The sequence below is a fragment of the Numida meleagris genome, chromosome 1 (genome assembly GCF_002078875.1).
Source record: "Numida meleagris isolate 19003 breed g44 Domestic line chromosome 1, NumMel1.0, whole genome shotgun sequence".
NCBI classification, from domain to species: domain Eukaryota; kingdom Metazoa; phylum Chordata; class Aves; order Galliformes; family Numididae; genus Numida; species Numida meleagris.
Genome location: NC_034409.1, coordinates 27,974,055 through 27,995,092, shown reverse-complemented (window position 1 = coordinate 27,995,092; position 21,038 = coordinate 27,974,055). Strand labels below are relative to the sequence as shown.

The window sequence follows — 21,038 nt, the reverse complement described above, 5'->3', positions numbered from 1 at the left end:
ACAATTTGGCCTTGATTTTGATTTATTAAATTTTTCTAATAGTAATCTGCTGTGCAAAGAACCAAATCATTCAAAAATCATGGCTGTCCCATGGAGCTTTACTGAAGCCACCAAAGGTTTTTTTTGATTCACTGAAAAGAAACTGAGATCTCTCAGTGGATGGCTTGACCAGCTTCTCCTCTGGATTCTCTTAGGCGACCTGCTTACAAAAATCAATTAGGCAGGGCACTGACTATGCTTACAGCCACAGTTAGTTGCATGAAGTGAATCCAGGCTTGGAAGTTCTATGGAAGATTAGATATTCCTTCTTCACAAATAGCCCTAAAAATTCCATATTGATTCTGTATCCTACCATGAGTTCTGAGGTCTTTTCTGCTCATAGGGCAGAACTATCTTCTAGGGACAATTACTGTTATCTTAAAGGAAATAAAACACCCATATTTATAGTAAAAAATATCACTGCTGTTTACTCATAGTGTTATGTCAACTGCATTTGATACTGATGAAAAAGCAAAGGGGAAAAAAAGAGAGCTGAGAAATGTCTTTTACCCCAGGTATTTTCAAAACTTTAGGCACAGAAGGGATCTCTCTCTCTTTCAAACTGTAACAGTTTGAGAAGATAATTCCATTACCACACAGTGTTTTCATGAAGAACTACTTAAAAGATCACGGCATTGCATTTCCATTTACTCTGCATCACTTTATAGGTCTGGCAGGAAGAAAAAAAATCTTAATAGCTGCTGAAATAAAGTATAAGGCATTTTGTTTAAAGCCTAAAAGTGGAGGTTTCCACCTTAGTCATAATTTTTGTCAGTGTTTGTGAGCTTCTCTATTTCAAATTTCACCTTGTTTCTATTTTTAGACATAATTGTTCTTTCCCTTTGAAGACTTAACAGCCTTCTTTTCACTGAAAATAAAACACTAAAAATTGGCTGACCTTAGTAGGAGGTGTTAGGTAATGCTGTTATAGATTCTGCCAGGCATTTACAGAAATTTGTTTCCCATTGTGGATATTCTTAAAAAAAGGTGTATATCTTATCTTGGCCCCAAGTTAAGAGATTCTGTTGTTCAGAGCTCTGTGGAAGAAAGTGTTTCAGCTTTTCTCCATCATTTTGTTCCTCACAGTTTTTTGTATTTCCCTGAATATCATTTCTATGAACAGTATCCTACTCTTTCCTCATCTACCAAGCTGCACATTTCATTGTAGCATGTTATCTGTCTGGTGAAAGCTTTCAGGCTGAGGAAAACCTTGAACTTGAACCTCAATATTTTGTAGGTGAATATATTAGCCATTCAGCGATCATGTAGAAGATAGTCTAAGCACATTTCTCTTAACATGACTTAATAAAGTCTCCAGAGTATGGTCCCAGGTGATAGATTCCCCTATGGAACCATTCTAGCCTCAGAGTTTGTTGCAGGACTGTTTTCAAACATATCTCCAACATCTTAAACACAGCGATTAAATACTGCCCTTCTCAGCTTGCCCATTTTGACTCTGGCATTCCAGAGTCTTTCCATGCACCTTTTAGGCAGTCTGGGTGGCACAGATGCCAGAGTCTGTTTCAGTGACCAAGCCTCCTAAACATTAGGTCCTAATGTATTTTGACCATAGTCACTAACTTGGCACACACAAAAAATCTACCCCTTGAATCTTTGTAATCTTTAATGGTGAAACTCTAAAGATGTAAGATGTCATGAAAATAATCATTAACATTAACTTCATTCTTCATAGGTAATTATCAAAATATTTAACGAGGGTGATGTTTTTCCTCCTTAGAGGAAGAAAACTGAAATTAAAATATTTCAATTTACCAGATTTTTCAGACAGATTCTGAAGGCTAAGAATCCCACAGACAGAAGCAGAAGACAAATAAATAATTGCTCCCAACTTTACATAGGGAGTAACACAGATAAACAGAAATTAAAAGTTTCAGACTTTACTCAGCACTCTTTGAAAGCTACTTACCAAGACTTTTAAGATGTTGCTGTTGAAGCAAGTATTAAGCATTTTGTATAGATAACGAGAACCTTCAGTTACATTAGAAAGCATGTAAGATAAGTATGAAATACAAACATTCATGCCTCAAAGTATGACACTAACATTAATTGCCTGGGGTTGGCAAGTAATTTTCCTTATAATAGGTTATTTCAAAATCTTAATTATAGAAAGCATAACTAACTGACTCCTGCAGAGGGGGCTTACTGGACAAATGGACCACCCATCTGAATCCTTAAGATATTTCACATCAGATTCAGAAACCATCCATTCATAACCATGGAAGAATGTTAGAGAATAATTTCTTTCATTACAGGCTCACCTAAGGCAAGTTACAAAGTTAAGTAGTGTAGTCTGATCCACACTCATTAACCACACTCCTACAGAAAACTCAGGATTATTTGTGTGATTAACCTTTGTAATCAAAAATATATAAAACTATAGGGATTGCTAAAAAATCTGCCAATTGCTTCATTTATTAAGTGAGAAATGTTTAAGAAAAATCTGAGGATGTTACATTTTAGCCCCCAAAGGATGTAAAATTCATTTTTTGACATTAAACAGGGGGATATGAGAAAAGGATAGATGTTAAATAAAATACTGAGACACTTATGAGTGGGATGAGGAAGATAGTACATGACGTAGTTGGTTAATACAGTTCCAACAAATTGTCAAAATATAAAGATTTTTTAAAAGTAAATTTCCTGTCCTTGTATCTCAGTACAATCTGATATTCAGATAAAGCTACTGAATCTATTAAATATTCAATATCTTTTTAGTTACTAAATCATTCAGAGGTGAGCCTCATCCAATAATACTCAATAAATTACAGTCAAAAAGATTTCAGGTGGTGACAGAGTTTGCGGATTAGCAAGATTTTCTATGTAACATTCTGCTTAAAAGCCTCTTGCAGTGCAGATGCATAAACCAGCTTCTGGCTTATCTTTTAAGTTCACAAATAAAAAAAGAAAAGATGCTGTTATTTATTTCTGCACAACAGCACTACTCTGATCACACTGTGATTGAGGATTAAGCTGTCTACTTGGGATTTTGGTTTTCAAAGATCTTTTTCTTTCATTTAGATTTGTATTCTATATAAAAATGATGCATTTGTACATTAATTGTACAAGACGCTGAATGACAGAGATGGGCTGTCTTGCCACTAAGAAGTGAGAATGCAGCCCAAGAAATCCCAGTTCTTTTCCAAATTGGTTGTGATAATCTTACATGACTTTGGAAAAACTGCTTAATATACCATGATAAGAAATGTTGGTATGGGAGGAAGAAAGTAGTGATTCCCTTAATCATAATAGCAACGATAGTAAAGTATTCTGAAGAGAGAAGATTATTCCATATTATAGCACAAAATCAAAGGATCACCAAAGTTTCTCAAGAGCATGCAGGTTCATAGATCTCTAGAATACTGAATCTTGAGGAATCAGGCCATGTTCATAGAATCATAGCATCATGGAATCAAAGATTAATAGAATATCTCAAGCTGGAAGAGACCTATAAGCATCACCGAGTCCAAATTCTGTTTCCACAGAGCACCACTGAAAATTCAGACTGTATTTCTGATACCGTTGTCCAAATACTTCTTGAACTCTGGCAGCTTGACGCTATGACCAAGGGAAGCCTGGGGAATCTATTCCAGTGTCTGACCACCCTCTCAGTGAAAAAGCTTTTCCTAATATTCAACATGAACCTCCCCAGTGCAGCTTCATGCAGTTTCCTTGGGTACAATTGCTGTCAGCAGAGAGCAGAGATCAGTACCTGCTCCTCCACTCCCTTCTATTTCCCTCACCTGGTTGGCAGTGCTGTGCCTGATGCACCTGAGGATATTGTTGGTCCTTTTGGCTGCAAAGGCACACTTTTGGTTCATAATCAACTTGTCACCAGCCAGAACCCCCAGGCCATGGGGCTGCTCTCTTGTCTCCCATTCTACACATACATCCAGGGCTGCCCACATCCCAGGTGCAGAATCCAGCACTAGTTCTTGTTAAACTTCATGTGGTAGTTGATTGCTCAGACCTCTAATTTGTCAGTTTTTCTTTACAAGGCCTCTCTACCCTCAAGGGAGTCAACAACTCCTCCCAATTTAGTGTCATCCACAAATTTACCTTGGAGCCTTGCAGATTTATACGAATCAGCAGGAATAGCAAGTTGCCGTGAGTTTATTGTTGCTGCCAGTACAGTCCTGAAACTTCTGTCTCTGGGGGTTCCAAGGCCCATTGTCAGCACTGAAGATGGAGGTGAAGGAAGCATTAAATATCTTTATTTTGTCTACATTCCTATTTGTGAGTTGACCATCATCATCACTGTGAGTTGACCATCTGGTCCACCTTTTGCTGTTAACAGATTTTAAATAGCCCTTTTTATTGTCTCCCAGAGTCTTGGCTAGCTTCAAATTTAATTGAGCTTTGGCTACACAGTTTTTCTCTCTACGATTGTAAACAGCATCTCTGTAGTTCTCTCATGTAATCTGACCTCGCTTCAGGCGTCTATACAATTTCTTTTTCTGCCTTGTTTGTTGAAGATCCCTGCTTAGCCAGGTCTGTCTTCTGCCCCATCTACTTGACCTCTGACATTTTGGAATTGCCTGTTCCTGTGCCCTTAAGACATGATACTTAAAAAGTAACTAGCCCCAATGGACCCCAAGACCTTCAAAAGAATTTTCCCAGAGGATCTTATTAAATATTTCCCTGAGCAGTCTGATGTTACACTAAACTGTTTACTAAAGCACTATCTACTATCTTGGATTTGCCTTTTTTCCTTGGATAATTCTGTGCTTTGTGAAGGCTTCTGCCCTGAAGTGGTAGTTCACTGTGCAAGCCATGACAAGTTGCTGGTCTTCATGGAGCATTATCTAAGTAGCATATGTTAAAAGAAAAATGGATTGAAGGGAGGGAACTCACATCATGTTCTGCTATGATGAGTGTTTCTTTGCCACAGGGAGTTCTGAACTTGTACTTAAGAACCCTGACGTGCATTAGGTTGATCACTCTTCATTGCACCAGCTTTCCACTTTTAATTTAATTTTATTTTTTTTTTCCTTTCTTCATAAGCCTTTTATGCTTACACAGTGCTGAGGTATGCAGACTTACCCTGTTACTGCCTCAGTTGAAGTTGCTTGTGTCTGCTAAGAGAACTGATGTCTCATCAGCTTTCAAGACCACTCCTTGGTCTACAAGCGCAATCTGGAATTTAGAGGCAGGTGCAATTCCATGTACTCCTTAATAGCAAGATTATTTACATGGCTCCTCATGGAGAAAGAAGAAAAAAGATTGAAAATGTCATATCAACTTATTTCCTAATGTCCTACATCTCCCTCACGCTCATTCATATAGACTCCCTGTGCAGCCAGTTTCCTATTGTGCTGCAGACATGAGCAAGCACCAAAACTCCAGAAAGCCTGTAGTTGAAGAGGAAGGATGCTGATGTAGAGGCATCCTTTATAACTTGAGTCCAAGAAACTTTTGCCACTGATTTCATTAGTGCCAGGACAGATGTGTTTCACTTCTGGAGACTGAAAATAATATATCTGTAATACCTTTTAATATGTGGTTGTATGTTGCAGCTGCTGCTTGGTCCTTTCTGCTTTTGGTAATATGGTCTGCTCTTCATGCTCTGGATAATGAGTTATCTTTCTCAAGTCAGTAATATGTTCAGCTTATGATATGACTGAGTAATTTCCACTCAGCTAGTTATGTGATGATGTAAAATGTCATGCACATTAATTTGATGCTAATGTGTAGCAAAATGGTTTCTTTCACAGGAATCGGGTTTCTTCTTATGTACTAATTACAAGAAAGTGCTACACAAAGTGGTGACTCTACCACTTCCCCAGCAGCCTGCTCCACTGCTTCACAACGCACTCTGTGAAGAAATTTTTCCTAATATTCAACCAGAACCTCCCCTGGTGCCCTCGTGCAGCTTAAGGCCATTACCTTATCCCTATTTACCTCAGAGAAGAGGCTGACCTCCACCTCGCTACATTCTTCTTTCAGTTAGATGCAGCAATAAGGTCTCCCCTGAGCCTCCTCTTCTCCAGACTAAACAATCCCCGTTCCCTCAGCCGCTCCTCATAAGACTTGTGCTGCAGACCCTTCACCAGCTTCGTTGCCCTTCTTTACACACGCTTCAATGTCTTTCGCACAGTAAGGAACCCAAAACCAAGCTCAGTATTCAAGGTACGGCCTCACCAGTGCTGAGTACCAGGGGAACATATAAGAAGATTGGACAGAAATAGTCCATTTTAACTATGATTGGATCGATAATCTAACTAATACACAATTAGATATGTGGCTTCAAAGAAATACGGTTTATTTTCATCTTGTCTGAATTTCTGATAATTGCACAATTTTAGCTAAAATGTTTAAAGAACTTTTGTGTGATCTTAAATTTTTTAAGTACTATCCTATCTGAAGTAAAATTAAATAAATAGGAAAGTAAAGTGCAACTGGAAATTAATCTGCAACTGAAAATATGTAATTTTCCACTTTCTCTTTACTTATGTGTGTAGAAGTTTTACTGCACATTCAAAGAGGATATTTACATTAATGTATTTATATTACTAATTGTATAGTACTCATATTAATTACATATTTTTAACTAAATTTGGCACTCAGTGCTAACAATGATTTACTATACTTGAGAAATGAATGAAGCGTTACATTCATGTACTGCAATATGATTGGTATATATTTTGACTGAATATCTACTTCAGCAAGATATACAAGGAATGTTTATATAAGCAGTCCCAAAAGGGACATGAAAAATAAATAAAACTTACTCAGTTTAGTAATAAACATAAGCTTCATTAAAAGAAAAAAAAATCATATTAGCTTTTTGAAAGAATGTTAGAGCATATGCGATTAATTTTTCTGCTACAGAAATACTGATTATTCAGTATTTGAAATTATAGGAGAAGCCGAAGCATACTATCTGTAAATGTGTTGGATTTTTCATATACAATCAACAATAATAATGAAAACTGTTCAGCTACCAAAGAAACAAGCTGAGTGTAAAAGATTAAAATATTTTATTGAAGTTTTTAATGATTTCTTATCCAGAGAAGCGCAGGTACAGACATAACAACACAAGCATTGTAGACTGAACATTCAAATCAACAAATGTGGAACTATTTCAAACCAAATATGCACAATGCACAACTGTTTGAGATTAAAAAGCAAAGAAACAAATACTTTACACTAATGGTGACATTTTAACATGAAGATATTGCATTTATTTGATGATATGGTACTGGATATTAAAGCACACTTGGCAAAGCTTTTACAGTTGATGATAAAACCCTGGCATCTCTTGCTGGCTAAACTTCACTTCCTTGTTTTTCCATCTAAACGTTAAGGTCACTCTTGCTCTCTCTGGAGAGGTTTGCGCTCTGGAGGTAGCATTGGTTGTAATTTCTGCCAGCGTTTTGGAGGCCAGAGGATATGAGTAGCACGAGCATGTAGAAGTCCAAGAGAAACCTGAACCCAAAATATAAAGCAGATTATTAAATATTGAAAATCAAAGGAAGTCTGGGAGGTATAAAACCCACGATGATTTGTTAGAGCAATCAGAGAATACAAAGCAGAGAACTTTGCATGAACTAGGAATATCTCTTGGATGTAAAGAAAGAAAAAAACACTGCTTCAGTAACAATTTTTTCTTTGTTTTTCCTTGACAAAACATTTTGTGGAACCCAGAAAAACTGAAATGTGTGGTTTATAACAAACATGAACAAACATGCTGCTTCAAGAAGCAGTGACTGGTCAAAACAGATGAGGTATTTTATTATCCTCTGAAAGCTAGTGCTGATTACTTATGCTGGGCAGAAAAAGGTTCAACTATCTATCTACTCTGAATAATTTAAACAGAACCTGTGTCTCAGGTTTGAGCTACACTAACCACACCATGATGTTGGCTTTTCTCAAGCATTCTGTGCTTTATCACTGTCTTTCCAAATTTCATTTTGTCTCCAACCAAAAATGGAAACTACTGTGAACTATAAACATTTCCCTACGATGAAAATGTACTTCTGGCAGAATAATTGGAAATACATTTACAAGTCAAAGGTTTTTTAAATTCTAGGACTACTTAGAATTCATTCATATGTTTTGTAAATATTTTACGTCTTTATATGTATTCATGTGTTATTTCAATAGTTTTGCTTTACAAATCACAGAATCACAAAATGGTTGAGGTTAGAAGGGACCTCTGGAGATCATCTAGTCCAACCTCATGGTTCAAGCATGTTCCCCTAAGGCACATTAGCCACGACTGTGTCCAGGCAGCTTTTGAGTATCTCCAGGAAGGAGACTCCACAACCTATCTGAGCAACCTATGCCAGTACTCCATCACCCTCACAGTAAATAATTTTTTACTCATGTTGACATGGCATTTCCTGTGTTTCAGTTTATGCCTGCTGGCTGTCATCCTATCACTGGGCACCACTGTAAAGAGTCTGGCCCCATCCTCTTGACACTGTCCCTTCAGATTTCACTTCAGAATTCAAACGAACTTCCAGTTTGAACCTGTACATTCCTGCTTACATTTTTATGTAAACTCACTTCTTCAATCCCCTTCTATTTCTCATCACAAAAAATAAAGTGATTTCAGTACGCAGGTAATTCAGCATTTTATGCAAATGGACACCAAATAGCCCCCTAGGAATATCTTCAGCTAATTTTCTTGATTTCATTTCATAGGATTAATGTATATTCACCATTGTCTCTCTACTACATAATTAAATCAGTGAAGCTGAAGTGGTCTATATCTAATTCCATATTCTGTCGTTTGATGAAGCAGGTGCTGAATTACTTGAATATAATTTGGCTACCTAAAACCCACAGTATCTAAAAGAATCTGAAGTAGATCACTGAAACTGCAGTCTAGCATTGTATTTTGCTTGTTCAGTCCCTTGCAAGAATCATTTATTTACCTGATCCATTGCCTCTTTTTCCTGCACTTAAGCAAAGGACAATATATATCCAGGCTGCTAAGTGACAGCTCCTTTTTGATAAGATTTAGCTACATATTTTTTTTTTTAAGTCTTGACATACTTCTGTGTAGTCTGTTGGATATTTATAGAATTCACAATATCCTTTATCTTAATTATTCCATAAAGTGGTCTGCAAATATAAAATTACTGTGGGGATTAGTTCTCTGGATATACAGCATGATGGCACACACATTACAGGCTGGTGCCAAAATATAAAACTACTGCAAACATCACTACTGCATATAAAATGTGACAGCATTAGTACAGAGATAAATGTTAAAATACTCTTCTCTAACACAAATAACATCTCATTTTCAAAGCTCTGTGTTTTCCTCAGTGCACTGCTTGTTACTGATGTCACTAGGAGGTCTGCACACAGACTGAGAATATAATAAATGAATCAAAACTTGTTTGAAGCTCAGACAGGGACTAATTTTGCCCAGAGGAATACTTCTACTGACCATCATCTGACTTGAAACTAATAAAGAAATATCCTTCCCATAAACCTGATTTAGAGGACAACATGACTAGTGCTAAAAAGGAAAAATGGATATTGTAGGGTTATGGAAGTCTTTACTAAATAACAAATGACACTGATGCTACAGGGCTTCTTTTAAAATAACTTAAAAGCTCACTTTTAAAGCACCTTGCTGTCTGACTTCTGCAAAGAACCTTAATAACTTTTGTCCATTGCCTATTATTATTCTGTAGTTACCACAACAGCCATGAATTTCACTGAGGAAGAACACAATTGTTTCCAGAAAATAACCTGCCCCTGTTAATGGATTTACCCTCATCAAGGTTAGAAGTGGACAGAGGGTGAACAGAGAGGCTACGCTTTCTGTCACAACAGTGAAATACTGAAATAATCTATTAAAGGAGAGATTTGCCAATTCCCTTCCAGACATTATCTACTCTCTTAGGAAAATAAATTTACCCTCTTGAAATAATGTTTTAACTGTAAGAAAAATTAACCCTTTCCATGCGACAATTCTGAGGAACGTACTTCATTTATGAATATGGCCACGAGATTTCAGCAATCTAAATAGTAGAATCTTGTTCTATATTAAGATTGAATTATTAATCTTGATCTTGCAACAACAGAGTTATTCTGAACGGAATCCATATTACTATCCCTAATTTGAGCAGCTTTTGCATTAATTATATATATTTTAATATTTGAATATATAATTGACCAACTGATAAGTTGTTTTTTTTAAATATAGAAATTTTATCTGCAAAACATATTTTGAATGAATAATATCATTTGGGCACTGCTACTGTGATAAAAGTATATTTCCTTGAAGTCTCTGTTGCATTAGGAAAAGATAAGCCTAGCCTTGATAGTGTTACTAGCAGTGGGATTTACATCTTTCCTCCTCATTCTGTTCTAACAGGTGGATAAATGCACCTCTGTTGGTGAAGAGGCTTATATTACCTTTCCTGATTCCAAAACAGGTCTTTTTAAAAAGCTCACTGATTTACAGACTGTGCTCTCTTCTCTGCTATTTGAAATCTTCACTGTCTCTTATCTTGATTCCTTTTCTAATCTCCAATCACGATGGGAAAAGCAGCACTGATACAATGTCAGAATTCTGTGGAGAAGAATTATGCAGAGGTGCACATCAAATTTTTAATGGGAAGCCAGGTCCTCAGTCCACATATCAAGAAAAGTCCAGATAGGAATGCAATCGTAACAAGGAAGGGCATTTGCAGCTTTCTCAGGATATGTGAAATCTACCTAAGCCACTAAATTCAGCCGCTAGCGGCCATCATCAGAGTTGAAACTAATAAAGAAATAGCTTTCCCATAAAAATAAGTTAGAGGACAACATGACTAGTGTTAGAAAGGAAAAATTGGTATTGTACCTACTCCTGAACTTAGCTGCAATATCACTTTAATTTAGGAGGATTCCTCACAGATTTCTCTTTGCTTTCTTCTTCTCCTTGAACCTTTGGTGATTAGGATCTAGCTAAAACACCCAAGATTTCAAATTCTATAAGAACACTAAAACAACAGAGTACAGCAGCACAGAATGTAGCCTGAGGAAGACTAGTGCAGAACCAAAAGAAAAGGCCTTTACAACTGTTTCTAAATCTAGACTTCCTAAGCAGTCAATTTGCTAATTAGAAGTAATAGTAAGGCAAAGAGACATAAAGCAATACAAGAATGTTTGTCCTGCTATTATTGTAACTCTGTAAGCCAGTACTAACACTGCTAGTAACATGCTACCAATCTCCTACCAGCTCTGTAAGACTTTTCAACTTCCTAGGCTTTGTTTGAATTTTGCCTGCCTGCCTGTAGTTTTGGTTTAGCTTGGTTAGCTGCAATTTGTTTTTCTAATGATTAGGTAGCTATTGCCAAATTTGTTATAGTTTTGCTTATATTGCTTATATTTCCTTGTAGCTCTAAAATCTTTTGGCATAATTACAGGTTTTTGTATGTAGCAAAAAATTACTATTTTATGTAGAATGAAATTTTTATGACTTTACCATGATAAAAGTAACTCAGCAATGGTCACTTAAAAATGCCTGACTGGGGAGCTGGACAAAAAGGATATAAGGCTATCAAAAAGAACAAAAAAGAGTTCAAAAGAACAAGGAATGTACTAATGTATACAAAGTGTATAATAAATATATATAAAAAGGAGTTGCCAATCAATGAAAAAAGAACACAAAAAACATGCCACGAATTGTATTAAGACAGTGAGGAATAAGAAACCATCAACCTCATAGTCCTCTTGGTGAAGAATTTAGGATGTCCGTAATACTTGCTAAAACACCCTTTTCCCTTCTTTCTGGGGAGGACAAGTGCTCCAGAAAGTATAAAATAATGTGAGAAATTTTGGAATATCTATATCTAATCTATATTATAGATTATAATATTATATAATATTATAATATGCAAAGAGAACCACAAAATAATAAACTACAGCAGCAATCTTTAACACTGGATCAACATAACAATCCTTACTGAAAGTGTACTTGAATAGGTGCTTGAATGCAAATATATCTCTTCTGAAGAAGGAAATACTATTTGAAAGTGCTGTCTTAAAATGTTCTTGTTTCATAATGCTTAAGACTAGAAACATTTCAATACTAATTTGTATTTTGTCTCCTGTTCCCATTAATTACTAAATGTTTAAATTGTGCAAAACCTTTAAATCCCACTGGAAGAGAACAACAACAGATAGAAACAGAACTAAATAACCGCCACAGATCATAATCTGTATACTGGAGAGATTTTATTAACTGCTACAAAATGACAATTTTTGAGGCAAACATCAGCCTCTGGTTTGGAAGAGTCACTTTTGCTTTAGCCTCATAGGTTGTTGTAGCAGTATTCCACAGGCCTTCCAAAAACCATGGATAAAGATAAATATGCAAACACAAAAATTGAAGTTAAATCAAAAAGTAAATATTATTGATCAGTGTTTCAAATTATGCTTTCTATTCTCTGAAGTACTATATTCTCACTACATTGTTCTTGTACATACACACTTCAGCAAAGAAGCCTCATACACAGCCTTTCACATGCTCAGCACTATGGGACATCAGCTGTACTTCAAATTTTTTTCTCAAATTGTCTGCCTCATAATGCAAAATCATTGGGGATGGGGTTTGGGGGCAGTTCTGTAGCAGCAGAGTTCATTTGGAATATTTACTACTCCCCACCAGAGGTTCTGAAAGGTTAAATGACCCCCTAATAGGGAGATATCCAGGGTGATTTATAGATGGCACCACTTGAGCAAGCCAACAAATTTAATGAATTTTTCCATATCCCATTAGCCAACTAGCTGTAGCTTAACTAACTATACTCAAATTCTGGAAGACTGGGAATGGCTAATTTGTGTGGAGGTTGAAAATTGTCTCCAAAGAGACACGGTTAATGAGAAGAAGAGAAAGTTCAAAAAGTCTCAAAGAAAGTCTCAGGACAGAAATACCTAGGCAACTATGCAGTATTTCAGCTATAATGCTAACAAAAATATATAACATGGTATAGCTATCTGTGTCAAATTAGATTGCTTGTCCTTAAGAAATGTTGTTACACCAGGTTTTGATATTAGATTGTAGGTGTAAAACGGTCTCACAGAGAATTCTCCCAGTAAATTAGTCTCTTCAGAAAATCCATACTTTAATAGAAAGTAAACATGATTGCTATTACACTTCATTTTCTGTACATGGCTGAACTTTGAAACAACTACTGTCAAGTGCAGTAGCAGGAAATAAGGCTCAATAAAAATAAATTCCTGTGGATTATAGTAAAATCCCAGAGAAACCACTTCCTCTAGTAGAAGTACCTGGGATAATGAACAATGGCAGAAGAAACAAATATCCTTGACCTCGTTCTTTTATGAAAGAAAGAATCACAGAAATATGATAATAAATAAATTATTTCATAAATAAAACCACACCAAAACAGATTTTCTTTAACTTACATCAGCTTGCTGAAGGTTAGCAAAACAAGATGCTAAGTAGCTCATGAATTTAAAAACATGAAGTGATGGATTCCTTTCAGCTACATAGCAAAATACTAGCATCTTCATCATTCTTTCCTCTCATCCCTGAACAAATCAGACCTAATGGAGCCATACAGATCTAGTGACAAAGAAAAGAATGCAGCCCATTAATTTTGCTAGTAAGTGTTCCATTACGGTTCCATTAGTTTGATAGCTGAAGCAGCAGCTCCAGCTATAGATAAAGCATTCCATATGCATGTTCTTTCACAGAGCTACTGCATAAGCAGTAAAGGTCCCTATCAAGGTTATCAAATTCAGAAGTGTTCATTTAGCTAGATAATACATTATAAAAGTATCTGGAAATATATAAATCACATTGTGACGATAATTTAATTTTGAGAACATTTTAAACAGTGAAAATTGTGACATTCAGAAGTGTCACTCAGAAGCAATGCACATGTACTACATGCATAAGCACAGACATAGTCACAAAATAAGACATGAAAGACAGGAATACGTTTCAAATGCAATGGCTGATTCCCAGAATGAATAAAATTTGCATATTAGCACAGAATATTTGCCTGAAATTCAAATAACTAGTGTGAATTCTCCAATCAAATGTGATTTTGCAATTTAAGCTGTTCAGATCAGAAAAGGTGAGCACGGTCACTGCACTGTAAGAAGAGCCCAGGTTATTGATTGAATAGAAAAAATGTGACATACTAAGTATTGAAATCACTGGGTTGCATTGTCTTTTGTTCTATCCTATCTACATGCCTCCCTTAAGCCTTAAGATATAAGAAAGGTAAAGTAAAGGAAAGAAATGATCACGGAGAATTTAATATTTTTCATATATTAGATCTTTCTACAGTTACTGTGCAGATAGCAACTGGTTAACCTTGAACTATGATTAACATTCATAACAGTAGTGTAGATTTAAAGGAATCAGTATCAAGTAATGTATTTTTTATTCCGCTTGTGAAGACATCAGTTGTCAAAGTCATTGACTAAATTAAACATAGTAGCAGGTTTGGGACAAATATTGCACGAGCTTCTATCTCAGTTTTATCTTAGTGTATTCTCTTGGAATTGTCAAGAATATATTATTGAAAGGGACACTATGGCTATTTAACTTCTTTGTTCCTTCCCATTTGTTTCCTTCAGCGTTTTCTAAAGAAGTACTTGAAAAATATGTTAACATAGAGTGCTACTAGTCTTTTATCTTCAGAAAGTATAGCATTATTCAAAATTATTCTTTCTCCCTTATGAACAGAACCTTTATGCTAAATAGATCTACAGAAAGGCTTACAAACCAATCTATTATTTATTTCAGAATTCTAGTTACAAAAACGGCGAAAGGATTTGTTTAGTGCACTGTATGACATGCTTTGCATGCTGTACATACACAAATATCATTTAACAGTTAAAAGCTTTTTAATATTTCACTGGATGAAGCACAACATTTATAGCCTACATAGGATTGCCACTAAGCAATGTAACTCAACAGAAGACCTACATGTATTAATATCTTCCATGGCAGAGCCCCACATTAAAGAGCAGTAATAGATTTGCAATTCAATACTGAAAAGAATTAATACATTGAGTTGCAATAAACATTATAACATATTTATTATCTTCAGATAGAAAGCATTAGCTACATCCCAAATATTAATTACTTATAAATACATAAAAGCTTTCAAATGTGAATTCCTATTCAACAACAGATTGTATCAGAGCCAACAGTGTCAGAAGAATGAGTACAGATGACATTTTTCAGCTTACTACACTGATATTGATTATGTGCACCGTATTTCTTGTCTGAATTCTTAGGACAGTACGCAGAAATGCTGTACATTACAAATTAAGTTGTTTTCCATTTTTAACCTGTCTGCTTCACTGTCCCGTCTGTGCGGCGCTATGTGCACTCCATGGCATTGCTCTGGCCATGAGACTAACTGTGATACTTTTAAGCCCTGCTGCAAGATGGGGGTACTCCTACTTGGGTTCCAGTATGCATTCGTGGAAGTGTCCAGCAAAACCTGTCTCTCACAAAGCTAATGATGAGTGGCTAACATTGCAAAGCTGCCCAAAAGAGCTAAGATGAAAGACCAAATTCCATCAGAGTTGCTCAGGGAAGCACCCACTCTCACAGGTCAGAAGTCAGGGCTGTTTATGAACTTGAGAGGTGTTGACAATAAGGGAAGTCATGGAGGACATTCCATCCCAAATCTGCCCCAGCAGCACTGTCAGGGCAGCTCCAGCATGGGTGACTCCATAAGGGCCAACTGCTGGGAACCCTCATTATCTTAAATTTTACTTAGTAGAGACCTGCTCACCAGGGGAGATCATGTTACAGTAATTACTAAATGCTGAGGTAAGGAAAGAAGACAAACTAAAGAAGTCCAGTGGAAGCAAGAAAAGCTGGCATATTTACATGAGAAAACAAGAAAATGTTCCAAAGTTTTCAGTAACAATAGCTTCTATGTTCAGCAAATAGATCTGTCATCCTACTCAAAGGTTCTCCACTATTTGTCACACATTTCCCAAGTTCTCACGAGGTTGTTGTAATACTGTTGATTTTCTCTTATCTTGAAAGATCAATGTTCAATAGACTATTCTACTGTGAGGCTTGCTTATATTTTCTTCTAAAATGGCATACAGAAACAGTTTGCCTTACAGAAAACATGCTGTTGGCAATATGAGTTATGAAAAGCAATGGGGAGTAAATATACAATAAGCAGCTAGGATATCAAAATGTCATTAAATAACTGCATGATATGTTATTAAAATTATAAAAGACTTTTTAATAGAGGTCTGTGTGAGGATGGCTAATGCTCATCTAAAATGGTAAGTTTCATCAAGATAATTGTATATACGCAATCCCCTGAGCTAATTTACTGGAAGAAAACCACACACATAACTACTTAAATATACAGAAAGATTTTTCTCCCTCTTATAGCTATAATAATAGCTATGAATTTAAGAATACTTAAATACTTCCTCTCTTGTCTTTATCTGATTTATTCTGTATTTTCTTTGAACTTACAGAGAAGAGATTAAATGTACTAAAACTAACGTGTACTTTATTTGGAAAAAAAAACTATTCTATGTTTTATTATACTGTAATGTTTGTCAAAATACATTTCTTTTTGGTATAATTACAATCATATAGCTATCCTTTCACTTTGTAAGAGAAATTGTGATTAAATAATTGACTATTAATTATGAATATCATTTCCACATCCTATGTAACTAATCGGCTTCATATTCACTTTTTTTTTTTAGTTCACTCCTGATCAGCTTAAGATAATGGTATAACAGGTTCAGCTAAGGAAAAAAGCTTCACAAAAATAAATCAAAAGTATATTAACATTCATATCCTAATTTAGATGCTGCTGCAGTTCTCCTTTGCAAGCCTAAATCTACAAAGCTGAATCTCACATCAGATAATTGTTTAATTCTCCACAGAAAAATCCCAAAGTGAGGAAACAGGTTTCATGTGTGGTTATGGAGAAGGCAGTTTTAGAGAAGTCACTACGATGGATCATATCACCAGGCCTGACCTGTTCCTGGTGGCCAGGCAGCTGACTGATGCAGAGGAATCACAGAATCATAGAGTGGCTTGGGTTGGATGGGATGATCTAATTCTACCCCCGTGGGCAGGGTTGCCACCCACAAGATCAGACTGCCCACTCCCAGTGGAGAAGTAGGAGGCCAGCAGTCAAGGTGATGCAGCTCCCCATCACTGTGGGGATGTCAGAAAAAATTAGGAGGGAGAGAAGGAGACCATGTATGAGCTTCCTGGCCATTACACTGGAGGTCCAGTTCACTGGCCTATAGAGAGGTACATTCTGCCATTGAGATGTCCCAGGAAACCTCTACTAGCCACCATATCTCCTCTTGCAGAGAGGCACAGGATTCCTCAAAGCCCTGTGCTACACTTTGCAACCACACATAAATGTCTGAGGTTCACTAGAACGTAGGAAAAGCAGTTAGTAGACAGTTACAGTCACTCTCTTCAATACCTTTGGAATTATTCCTGGAACATACACACTATTTCTTTTTTTTTTTCCATTTTCCCCTCGTTCTCCAGCTTTCTTTAATACACACTTAACTAACAAGACAGGATACTATAAACGAAATAACTAAGGCACAGACTTCATTCTTTCAAAATAAAAAGCTACCTTCCTGGTTAGATAGAGACAATAACAAGACTTATCCACTACTTCACCATCAAGAGCTATATTTATCTCAAGGAGATATTAAAATTTTTCTTAAGCTATACAGCACGAGTGAGAAAGTAGTGGAAGACTAATGAATTCAGTTTCCTGAATATTTAATAAAATATTCTCATAGTCGTAATCAAGCCATGGTTCAGCAAAGCATGTGCTGAACTTGAATACTTAAAGTAAAACACTTGAGCACATTATTAAAATTAAGTAAAATAAAATAAAATGAATATAATTTCCAGAGAGCTGATGATCCAGATTTGTTAACTCTTTAAATTGCTTGATTTTTGTCAGAGTATATGCAGCTTATAGGTTATTTTAGCAAAGTATAAGCACACAGGATGGATAGGTCATCAGTATAGGAAAAGGATTAGCACACTTAGGAGCTGAAAGATCTAAATTTTAAAACTTAACTCCGTCAAAATTAATTCAGTCAGAGTAGAGCCCTTCCACTTCCAGAAAGAAAATCAACAAAATTCTTTTTAAGCACTTCCCTTTGTTACACAATATTATTCAAGATATACTGCAAATAGAACATTTATTTTGTACCTCAGTGTTTTGGGGGACAGCAATCACATTTTAGGTCAGCAGCAGGCTGCATATCCATCACCATTGCTATAATGCCTGGAGATCCAAAACTGTCTCTGACATTAGCTGAGGAGACAGCAGAAGTGACATGTGCAGACAGCATAATTTGATACATTTTCATCAGTCTGCTCTGGAAAAATACAGTTCTCTGTGTCTAATGATTTATTTTTTTCTGCCACAGGATCTAAGCACTCGAAGTAAGCAAAGAAAAAAGTGATCCATATTTTAAATGGAGTATGATTCTGAGGCCATTATGAATTGTTCATCCCCTGTCATGCTTTACTATCGGCTATGTGTAAAGGCTATGGAATTAAGGCATTTACAATTGCTTTGTAGTGGAGATCTGGCAACGTATCTCAAGAATCTTTGTTCTCTCACTACTGCACAGCTTAATCTGAGCATGGTAAAGACTATGCATTCTTGTTTTCAAAATGAAATTTTGAGGATTTTCTTGTTCAATGAGTCCAAGTCCTTTATCCTTGAAGATAAAAACAAAACAAAAAAATAAACCACCACCAAACCTTGAGAAGACATGCCTCCATGCATTACTGTAAATTTCCTGCAGTCATCTAAGTCTCCATGTCACCCCATGTCTTCTGGAGTCACATACTGACAGAAGAGAATCTAAAACTGCCTTGTCCTCAGAAGTCTCACCATCTGGTGGTATGCACCATTAACCCATTTGAATAGTGAATCAATCTCAAACTGGAAGCTGCCACATCATATATTTGTGGAGATGAGGATGTAACTTTAACCGTGAATCAAATACACATAATGAGTCAAAATCATGATACTTTAAATGCAGCAAGTAAGAAGATGGAAGTTAGTATCTAATGATACTAACAGATACATCTAGAAAAGTGTGTTTTCTATCAAAAGCAAACAAATGGAAGGCCAGAATCTCAAGAGATTTGGAAGAAAAAAAAAAGAAAGATGTAGATAGGGCAGAAACATTGGATAGATGTTGAGCAGCTTGAACAACACACACTCTGAAATCAGATTTCTTCTCCAGACTTCAGTAAATATATAGATTTCATGAATGTTACTGACAAGTGGAAAATATTCTCATTTAGCATTAATACAAGAGCTGCTCTGAAAGTAATGCCTTCTATTTTATTATGTCAGCCCACAGTGTCAGAGGCAGATGCTGGTGATATGGCAGTAGAGGCTGAACCTTTACACCAATATTCCATTTCATATTTTGCCATGTGACAGATGGAAGCAGAGGGGCAGTCTGACAAAATGGCATCTGACACTGAAATGCATATGAAGCAAAGGTGTGTCATTGAATTCCCCCATGCAGAAAAAATGGCACCCACTGTCATTCATGAATGCTTGATGAATGTTTATGGAGACCAAAGAGTGGATGTGAGCACAGTGAGGTGGTGCATTTCAGCAGTGGCGACAGCAACGTGAAAGACAAGCCACATTCCAGACTGCCATGCAGATTTTTACAAGAGCAGCGTGCAGGCTTTTTTGTTCATTGCCATTGAAAATGCACAGCTACTGGTGGTGACTATGTTGAAAAAGTTTTGTAGCTGAGAATTTGCTCTTTCTAATAGTGTTATTGAGCTTTTTGTATCTGATGTAGTTTACATAGAAATAAATGAATGTGCACAATCTCAATTTGAGACTATGTCTTAAAAACCAACATCACTCCTAACCAGTGACAATCAAAATAAATTCAATTATGACTTACCACTCTTTAGAACATTACAAATTTTCATTTACAATAGTACAAAACACACACAAAATATTCCTTCAGTTTACTATCGTGGATGTGAAGCTACTAAGAATCTCTGTTATACCAAAGCACATCTACTGAATTTACTGCTGTCACACAAACAAGGTTGAGTCTATTTGATTATTATCATTTGAGACTTTTTACTGAGCACAATGCCAAAATTAATCTCTATTTAATAAGGTTTTTTGAAAGGGTTTTAAAATATCAAAATTCTGAAACATGCTCATTATAACTATTAGTAAGTAATTTAAAATGATAGCTTATAAATAAATTGTGATTGGATCCTAAAGCCATGTCAGAAATAGTGTTCACATGATAGCTTGTCAGATTATTTTATGCATGATACATGGGTCCAGTTGACTACTAAATAGTTGTATTTTTATTATTGTCTTGAAAAAAGAAAGTTTAAGTTTCTGCCATCACAAGTATACTTTTTACTTACTTTTCCTTCCTATATTGTAGCACATTGACGTCATCCTCCTGTACACTAGAAAACTGTGAATTACTCAATTTGTGCCCCTCAGCTTCTTTAATATGAGATAGCACCACTGTTACAACATGAGAGCCATAATCCATAAATTGAAACAGAAAAGGCAACAAAGATGCTCATGAAGCCTTAATTTTTCTGAATTTGACAAAGACACTAACATGATGAGTTCTGGCATTTCAGAGTAAAATCCTTTTTGAATTTGGAGTGTGTCAAATTGCATCAGTCAGGAGTCAACAAGTTCCTCATGACATCTCACCCATAGGGAAAGCTTGGGTGGGACTTTTTGTTTTGCTTTGCTATTTTAAGAGTATGATGAGGACTGCAGTAACAGTTCCAAAAATTCCTCAGCCTTCAAAGTGTAGTATAAAATAAGACCTGTATATATTAAAAGAGAAAGGAAAAAGGAAGGAAGGAAAGGAAGGAAAGGAAGGAAAGGAAGGAAGGAAAGGAAGGGAGGAAGGGAGGAAGGGAGGAAGGGAGGAAGGGAGGAAGGAAGGAAGGAAGAAAGGAAGGAAGGGAGGGAGGGAGG

The 21,038-nt window shown here is 36.1% G+C and overlaps 1 protein-coding gene across 3 annotated transcripts in view; it reads right to left on the bottom strand.

The window, feature by feature from the left end:
• Positions 7,015-21,038, bottom strand: part of IMMP2L (inner mitochondrial membrane peptidase subunit 2) — a 459,355-nt gene continuing 445,331 nt past the window's right edge. For all 3 annotated transcript variants that reach the window (XM_021384930.1, XM_021384928.1, XM_021384925.1), the window contains one exon: positions 7,015-7,485. In XM_021384930.1, the coding sequence (XP_021240605.1) occupies positions 7,353-7,485 (133 nt within the window). In that variant the 3' untranslated portion in view covers positions 7,015-7,352. The remainder of the gene's footprint in view (positions 7,486-21,038) is intronic.